Source organism: Pseudochaenichthys georgianus, chromosome 21, assembly GCF_902827115.2.
Source record: "Pseudochaenichthys georgianus chromosome 21, fPseGeo1.2, whole genome shotgun sequence".
NCBI lineage: Eukaryota > Metazoa > Chordata > Actinopteri > Perciformes > Channichthyidae > Pseudochaenichthys > Pseudochaenichthys georgianus.
Genome location: NC_047523.1, coordinates 37,652,278 through 37,662,103, shown reverse-complemented (window position 1 = coordinate 37,662,103; position 9,826 = coordinate 37,652,278). Strand labels below are relative to the sequence as shown.

General features: G+C 41.5%; 1 protein-coding gene across 2 annotated transcripts in view; it reads right to left on the bottom strand.

Annotated features, from left to right (window-relative positions):
* Nucleotides 1–9,826, bottom strand: part of LOC117466690 (radixin) — a 60,954-nt gene that overhangs the window by 23,875 nt on the left and 27,253 nt on the right. For both annotated transcript variants that reach the window (XM_034110086.2, XM_034110087.2), the window contains exon 3: nucleotides 3,239–3,322. In XM_034110086.2, coding sequence (XP_033965977.1) covers nucleotides 3,239–3,322 — 84 coding nt within the window. The remainder of the gene's footprint in view (nucleotides 1–3,238; nucleotides 3,323–9,826) is intronic.

Sequence of the window (9,826 nt, the reverse complement as noted above, 5' to 3'; positions counted from 1 at the left end):
CATGTGCGTTTATCTCTAAAATTCTAATGATTTCTCACTTCAATCCGTTTTTAGTTATATAATAAAAAATAACCCATTTTCATTTAAGAGGGAATCAGAAAAGCAGCAATTTTCTTTTATCCTTTATTTCTTCTTTATATCTCTGGAGATTTCATACGTTTCATCTTGTTGGGGGATATCTTTTGACACAATGTCAAATTAAATGTAAACCTGCCTTTACAGTGTGATTCAGATATCTAAAAGCGTGTCCAACAAAATAATAACCCTCACTTACATCATCACCCATAACACATTGATCTAAACAAAAAATGTCAATAGCCTTACTTTTCGCTAAATTGATTTATCAACTTTTAATACTTTTTAAGACCAAGTATATGCAACGAGCAGGAAATTTGAAATGTAGGGATTTTATTTAATATTCTTTCAATGTTGTTCTATATATCTGCACGTTACCTTGCACTTTCCCTCCTCACCTCATACCTCAAAGACCGCACCTACAGGGTTACTTGGAGAGGGTCCGAGTCCGACCCTTGTCAATTAACTACAGGGGTCCCTCAGGGCTCTGTTCTTGGTCCCCTCCTCTTCTCCCTGTACACAAACTCGCTCGGATCTGTCATTAGCCCGCATGGTTTTTCATACCACTGCTACGCTGACGACACCCAATTAATCCTGTCCTTTCCCCGCTCAGAGACCCAGGTCGTCGCACGCATCTCTGCTTGTTTAGCTGACATCTCTCAGTGGATGTCTGCTCATCACCTCAAGCTCAACCTTGACAAAACTGAACTGCTTTTCCTTCCGGGAAAAGATTGTCCCTCTCTTGACCTAACAATCAACATCGGCACCTCTGTTGTTTCCCCGACTCAGACTGCAAGGAATCTGGGTGTGACCCTAGATAACAACCTGTCCTTCACTGCAAACATCGCTGCTACAACCCGCTGCTGCAGATACACGCTCTACAACATCAGGAAGATACGTCCCCAGCTGACCCAGAAAGCCACGCAGGTTCTGGTCCAGGCTCTCGTCACCTCACGCCTAGACTACTGCAACTCCCTCCTGGCTGCTCTACCTGCATGTGCCATCCGACCTCTCTCATCCAGAATGCAGCGGCTCGTCTGGTCTTCAACCTTCCTAAGTTCTCCCACACCACTCCGCTCCTCCGCTCCCTCCACTGGCTTCCGGTAACTGCTAGAATCCACTTCAAGACACTGGTACTTGCGTACCATGCTGCGAATGAATCTGGCCCTTCCTACATCCAGGACTTGGTTAAACTGTACACCCCAGCACGTGCACTTCGCTCTGCATCAGCCAAACGGCTCGCTGCACCCTCGCTGCGAGGGGGACCCAAGTTCCCATCAGCAGAAACACGTGGGTTTGCTATCCTGGCTCCAAGATGGTGGAATGAGCTCCCATTGACATCAGGACAGCAGAAAGCTTACACACCTTCCGGCGCGGACTGAAAACTCATCTCTTTCGACTCCACTTCGAGCGATAGAATTACTAACAAAGCACTTATATACTAATAAAGGACTGGCTTACCTAAAGCCAGTTGAGTAGCACTTGAAATGTTTGGCTCTATGAAACCTGATGTACTTGGTCGAATGTACTTATTGTAAGTCGCTTTGGATAAAAGCGTCAGCTAAATGTAATGTAACGTAATGTAATGTAACCTTGTAAAAACATGTAAAAATAATGAACAAAAAACTATTTCTTAAATGCCAGGGCTCTAATTAAACTGTGGAGCAGCTTTACCACCCTCTGAATATGTAGTTGTATCATAGACATGGCAAATCATTGTAAATATGATATAAGATCCATTTTATCTGCATCTATTTTAAGTCTATGATGGACGTATGAAACTCCATCCTCTGAGCTCTGTCAGGACTTTGGTTCGAGTCCCGATCGGATCAAAACTAGACAGAGAGTGAACTGGAAGTACTGCTGGAAAAAACGGGTTATTCCATACTATAAGAAATGTGTGCACGTGTGTATTCAGACCCACTGTGTATAGGATGTATTTGTAATGTATATATACTGTAGTGAAAACCTGAATTTCTGAACTATAAGGGATCTTCTTCTTCTTCTTCCTGAAGAATTGATTTTCAAAAATGGTTATTTGTTGTTTTATTGACTCGTTTCAAACTTTCCTTTTTAATATATTTATATTTCTTTGTCTTTATTTTACATCTTAATCTCTTGCTGTGTCATTATGGTTGTACCATTAGCAAATTCCTCGTGTGTGTGAATGGATAAACCTGAATCTGATTGCACTTTCATGAAGAGGTGTGATACACACGTTTTGTTCCATAACCCTCGATCAGCCTTAAAAGCTTTTTTCTGTTTTTTGATCTCATAAAGCAGAGCGCAGATAAAAGAGCAACGACAAAGAAAACATGGATAAAGAACGTCTCTCTCTCGTTCTGTCGTCCTCAACGTCACCACAACCCCAGAAACCTTTAGAGCCCGACATGAAACAATGCTGAAAGCTGCCCTTTCACTTCCCCAACACACACACACACACACACACACACACACACACACACACACACACACACACACACACACGGTCTCATAAAAGCCTCAAGCTTAGACAAAGAGCACTTTGTGTGTCATCTCTGCACAGAACCAGTACCAACCCAAACCCAGCCAAGCACCCACTGGTACACACACACACACACACACACACACACACACACACACACACACACACACACACACACACACACTCTCCATATTGCTTTCCATTAGCAGTGGATAACAAACAATGTGATTCTTCCAGCAGGGCACCGAGTTGGACAGATGACAGAAGCATTTTTCCTCACTATGTACACAGTTGAAATACATACATTCAAAACTGTGTGTGTGTGTGTGTGTGTGTGTGTGTGTGTGTGTGTGTGTGTGTGTGTGTGTGTGTGTGTGTGTGTGTGTGTGTGTGTGTGTGTGTGTGTGTGTGTGTGTGTGTGTGTGTGTGTGGCCTAGCATTACTATACTTGTGGGGACCTAAATCTGTTTACACAGTCACGTGTGGGGACTCGCCTCCCTTATGGGGACACATTGGAGGTCCCCATAAGGGGAATCATTCATTTTAGGGTGAAGACTTGGTTAGGGTTAGGCATGTGTTGGTTATGGTTAAGGTTAGGATAAGTCTCCAGGAAATGCATGTAAGTCAATGTAATGTCCCCTGAAGTGATGTATACATGGTGTGTGCGTGTGCGTGTGCGTGCGTGTGTGTGTGCATTACCTGGTCAAACAGCTGTTTGCCTGTGGTGTTGGGCTGGATGGCAAACTCCAGCTCAGCGTCCATGGTGGTGACGCGTACATTGATCTGCAAGAACATGAAGAGGACGCAACTAGATTTTAAATTCTTAAACATTAGAAACAAACGCCTGATTTCCACTTCTTCTAATACTTCTACAATCCTGTTCCTTCATACATTTCTAAATTGAAATTTAATATCAATACTTCAAAAAAGATCGATTGGTCTGTCTTTACTTCTGTAACATAGTGACATCACTTTGTAACACTTGTGCTTCTATTGGCTAAAGTAGATCTGAGATTCAGTTCAACCAAAGCATGAATCAGCACTGGCTCTCACACACACACACACACACACACACACACACACACACACAGATATACAGTATGATGATCTAGTGTACATGTTATACAGTAAGGCAGAATGGTGGAGAAAATAAGAATCCTAAAATATTAAAGTGATACAGAGAACGGCTCTGGTTCATGACCCCGAGTATGAACGGAGAGCTGGATTCATGTAAAATGGTGGAAATGTTTTCGCAGCCCAGACTAAACACTGCAAAAATAAAATACATTTAAAAATGAAAGTCGGATAAAAGTTTGAAAGAAATAGTAAAAAAAAGCAGGAATATGGTGAAATCATTGTTTATTACGTATTAAGTATATGTTATCTGATAAAGTATTATGAAGTGTATTCTATAGATATGGTTCTACTGTTGATATTACATTTTTAAATGTTTATTGTATTTTTAACTCATGTACAATCCCTTGTTAACAAAATCATTTTAAAACAAAATAACACAAAACGGTCTTAAAGTGCAAAATAAAGTGTGAAATAATAAAGAAAGTGTGATGGAAAAGCAGCCTCCGAACTCCTGAGACCCTGTACAGCACACGTGTCAAACTCGAGGCCCGGGGGCCAAATCAGGCCCGTGGTGGATTTAATTTCGGCCCGCAGGATAATCTTTAATTCCTATTAGATCAGGCCCGCCGGTATATTGCACACACACCTTCACTCCATCCTGAGGGTCTCCTCCGCTCAGAGCCCAAACATTGATGACCTTTCACCCGAGATGAGACGCCAAGTATCTGAGCTAGCATCTCAGAGCAGCACACTGAGTTAATGGATGCTTCCTTCTGCACTTTCTCTCACGACAACAGGGCATGTTTGGTTTTCTCTTGTTGTTGGCCTGTGGGAAATGTACTCATAAGAAATGACTCTGAAAAGCTGCAGATAGAGCCATGAGAAATGAATGCAGCTGATTATTTAATGTTGTTTTTATAGGCAATAATTGAAGCTTTGTTAGTTCCAGGTTTAAAATGTGCAGTAAGTTCATTTCAATAAGTTCTGCTATAAACATGGAACCAGTCCGGCCCTCCACTAGCACCCATTTTTTAATTTTGGCCCACTGTGTGTTTGAGTTTGACTCCCCAGATTTACAGTCTGCTGGTCCGTAGCTTGTGTGTGTCCATATCAGACATCTATAAATATTCTTCACACACACACGTCACACACACACACACACACACACACACACACACACATCTAAATGTCTTGTAAATGTTCCCTCTTTGGTAAGACTGAAGGTACTCTGCTTCTGCTTCATGCAATTCCCCTCACAGACAACGGTAGAATATATTAACACAGTTTTCAGACTGCATTGCACAAAGGAATCAATATTATTCACCGTTTGTGTAATTCTTCCCTTTTCCCCTCATCTATCGTGTTTCTTAGGACTCGTGTCGCAGCTCTCAGCGACTTATCAGCTGTTTTATTGTCCCGTCGCCGCATGTTAATCTCGTATCTCCCCTCCAGAGAGGTCAATCCTCTCTGGGTCATCCCACCAAGTGTTAAAATCCCTCTCGATTAGCCACAAGGGCGTTTCTATGGAAACCTTATCAGCCAGAAAACAGAGACACATGACATGCACTGATATGAACGAAGAAAAAAAATGCCACATTGTGTGTGTTTGCATTTTGTGCATGTATGGGAAGCCACCATATGGCTACACTCCCATACATACACACAGATGTATGTCTCACTGTGACACACACACACACACACACAGACACACACACACACACACACACACACACACACACTAATAATAATAATAATACCATATGGTAGCGTTCCCATAGTATCCCAACATCCACTGTCACTATTTCTACCTCACCTGGAGCTGCAGAACACACACTTACAACAAAGTATACATTTCAGAGTCAGAGTTATTTTATTTGTCAGGTAGACTTATCTATTAAATAAAGAGGCAAGCAATAATAATACAAGTAGTAAAGTACACATCAATGGTAAAGACACATAAAAATGTATGAGGTAGCAGCTGGTAAGAGCATTAATACGTTGTAATACACAAGTGTGTTTTGCAAGTAGCAGTCATCCTATAATAACAATGTCCAAGTAGAGTAGAAGTACAACACACACACACACACACACACACACACACACACACACACACACACACAGACACACAGACACACAAACGCACGCGCACACACACACACACACACACACACACACACACACACACACACACACACACACACACACTGATGCAGCAGTTGTATCCCTGAGGCAGGTGTGTACTCTACCATTGTTACCTCTTCCTCTCCCTCTCTCCCTCGGGGTAACTTGAGGACAGAGTGAGATGGTTTCTCTGCAGTTGGGTTTGCGTACTGCATCACAAACACCACAGTGCAGTATAATGCAGTATAATGTGGTACACCTCAAATGGGACACACACACACACACACACACACACACACACACACACACACACACACACACGCACACACACAGACAAATGTTTGTGTGAGTTAGTTCTCATTAAAGGGCCCAGGGGGATTATTATGTTTCATGTTTTGGGGAATGAGGCTATGTGATAGTATCCCAAATTGAAAAACCTTTTATTAGTAATAGCTGCCGATGGGATTTAATATGTCCCCATTGGTTCATTCTTTATGCGTCGTGATCAGTTCTCCATCATGCTGGCTGGCCTCAGAGGAAGGGACTGATTCTCACTCATTATCGTGTTTTGTTGGGTGCAAAAGTTCACCGTCACGCTTCATCGCAGACGGCTCGAGGACTCAGTGGAATTTCTTTCCTCTCGTCTCTAAAATACAGTTGATTTTTATATGAATTATTAAAAGTGGAAACTTGATTATAATCCACGTGTGTTTCAGTTTGCCCAGTGGAGTTACCTTAATGTTCTCCTCATTAGTGTGAAGGAAAAGCAACTTCCTCTCCGCAGCTTCCTGGCAGCAAGATGAGCCGGCGCCTTGTATGGCTCTAACACTGTGTGTGTGTGTGTGTGTGTGTGTGTGTGTGTGTGTGTGTGTGTGTGTGTGTGTGTGTGTGTGTGTGTGTGTGTGTGTGTGTGTGTGTGTGTGTGTGTGTGTGTGTGTGTGTGTGTGTGTGTGTGTGTGTGTGTGTGTGTGTGTGTGTGTGTGTGTGTGTGTGTGTGTGTGTGTGTGTGTGTGTGTGTGTGTGTGTGTGTGTGTGCAACAGAGATACAGCACGAAAGCAACATGTCTGCTAGCTAATAGCTACAAACGTGAGCAGATAAAGCAGCTGATCCTCTCTGTCGCCCTCGACCAACCGTTTTTTTTTTAGCTAAAAACATTTTTGGCTGTTTGTCACGGGGACATTTTGCTTTGAATACTACACATACACACAGGAAGAAGGACTATGATGATACTATTACATGCAGTAGATGTTACAGTAATGATCACTACTCCCAATACCAAGCACCTATGACGTGTATCAGTGAATTAGCCATTTGATGAACTAATATATATTACCTTTCTTTCTATATAGTTATTTTCTTTAGACACTGCCAGAGCCCATATCATGATCCTGTTCGTTTACTTCCTGTCTGTCTTCGTTTCGTATTGTGCTCTCCACAAATATACACAATTCACATTACAGAAGTATTGCATGATGTTGCTGAGGGAAAGAAACAAATGTTTGTCGTCCACAGATGAGGTTAAATTGACCGGACTTCTTTCTGCGGATTGATATGACTGCACAGAGTCCCTTGATCCTCCTTAGCAACGGTCTGATAACGAAAATGAACAACCTCTGAAATGTCACAATTGACCAATCAGACTCCAGTATTCAACTGAGCCTTGTAAAAATTATTAAAATACTGAACTCAGTCAACAGTCCAATAAAAACTAGCTTGTCAGTCTAATAGATTATTATTGTTCCCACATGTTGTACCTTATCCTTTCCACAGTTATTTAAAAAGAAAAAAAGAAGCAATGTCGGCCAGGTAAGAGGTGCTCTTTTCTTTGTGAGTTCATGAGAGCCTGAATAATATGACTTGTGAGAAAAAGCATTTGGATCTCCATATCTGTATCTCACACTAGAAGATTGACAATAAAGTTGACTAGATAGATAGATCGATGGATAGATAGATAGATAGATAGATAGATAGATAGATAGATGGATAGATAGATAGATAGATAGATAGATAGATAGATAGATAGATAGATAGATAGATAGATAGATAGATAGATAGATAGATAGATAGATGGGTAGATGGATAGATGGATAGGTAGACGGATGGACGGATGGACAGATGGACAGATGGACAGATGGACAGGTAGATAGGTAGATAGGTAGATAGGTAGATAGGTAGATGGATAGATGGATAGATAGATGGATAGATGGATGGGTAGATGGGTAGATGGATAGATGGATAGGTAGACGGATGGACGGATGGACGGATGGACAGATGGACAGATGGACAGATGGACAGGTAGATAGGTAGACGGATAGACAAATAGACGGATAGGTAGATAGGTAGATAGGTAGATAGGTAGATAGGTAGATAGGTAGATAGGTAGATGGATGGATGGATGGATAGATGGATAGATGGATAGATAGATAGATAGATAATTTCATCAAAGAAGCAGAAGTGTGTTCAGACTTTATAATACAATACTTCAAATACTTAAAAAAGTGGATACATCATAAAATAGGGCGGGATGTAAATCAGGTGGCGGCTTAACAAAGGTGTATTACAGAGAATATGTTGCAGATTCATTTTTTAATGATGAGACGGGAGATGCAATTGTATTTGGATTTTATTTTGTTGTGAAAACAATCTGGTTCTATCTCTGCTCATGAGGCTCTGGGCAGTTTACTGCTTTTATCTCAGTTTGGCCGTCTGTGTTTACCAGCTTTCCCCACGCTTCCATATTGTTCATAACAAGTAGTGACAGCTAAATAGCTGTGTGTACACAACCCACCTGTTGACTGTGTGTGTGTGTGTGTGTGTGTGTGTGTGTGTGTGTGTGTGTGTGTGTGTGTGTGTGTGTGTGTGTGTGTGTGTGTGTGTGTGTGTGTGTGTGTGTGTGTGTGTGTGTGTGTGTGTGTGTGTGTGTGTGTGTGTGTGTGTGTGTGTGTGTGTGTGTGTGTGTGTGTGAGAGAGACTCAGACAGGCCCTAATTAAAAGCTGTTGGTTGCTAAGCTGAGGCTTTAAAAGGCAACCTGGCCGCGCTGCCTTCTTCACCTTCTCTATCCTCTGTTGAGAGTGTCATCATTCACTCTTTCCTCTCATCTACTTGACATGTCCTCTCCGTTCTTCACCTCCACTTGTCTCTCCTCACCTCCCATATTTTCCACTCAGATTGTGACTCTTCAAAACCAATGTTCCACTCCTCTTGACGTCTCTTTATGTCATGGCATATTCAGTAAAGAGAGTGTCCTGCTTTATGCTTCCTACGGGCTCTATTCAAACTCAGAGAGGTAGAGAAATATGTTTATGGATATCTGGGCTGATTCAGATTGTAGGAGGAGTTAGAAAGGCAGACATGTAGCTATGGAAACCATTAACCAGTCTTTAAACACTGCCGGAAACCATACATTGTTCCTTTTAGGGTTTACTTCCTGTCTGTCTTAATTGATTCATCTTTCCTTCTCTTGTCACCTTGTTCTTTTCTTTACTGGGGACAGTTTAGTTGTGGATGATTATGACTGCACATACAGTCCCTTAATCAGAGCGTCCACCTTAGCAACGGTCTGCTCTCCTTAGCAACGGTCAGTTATCGTAAATGAACAACATCTGGAATGTCCAAATTGACCAATAAGAATAGAGTATTCACCTAAGAAGTGTAATAATATTGCACTATACACTTTCTTTTACACTCCAACTATTTGTCTTGAACTTTGCTTTGAATCATCCATCACTATTAGCACTGGGGCCACAGTCAATCATTCTTTTCAGAATTGATTTATCTGTTCTTCTCTTCTTTAAATGAACTGATTCAGTCTAAAACGGTCCCAAAGTAGAAGGTTATGCTGTCAAATGATTAGTTTCCCCAAAGCAACAGTTCAAACCCAATAGAAAACACATAAAGAAACACACAATATGGCCAAACGTATGTGTACACTCAAACCTTGCACTCATAAGGGATTGAGAACGGCTTATTTCAAAACAATTAGCGTTCAATTTCTGCTATTTAAAGCTTCCTATAAAAGAAAATTCAACATTTCTTTATGGATAATTTAACTATTGTCTACAATATACTGTAGTATATAGTTCACATC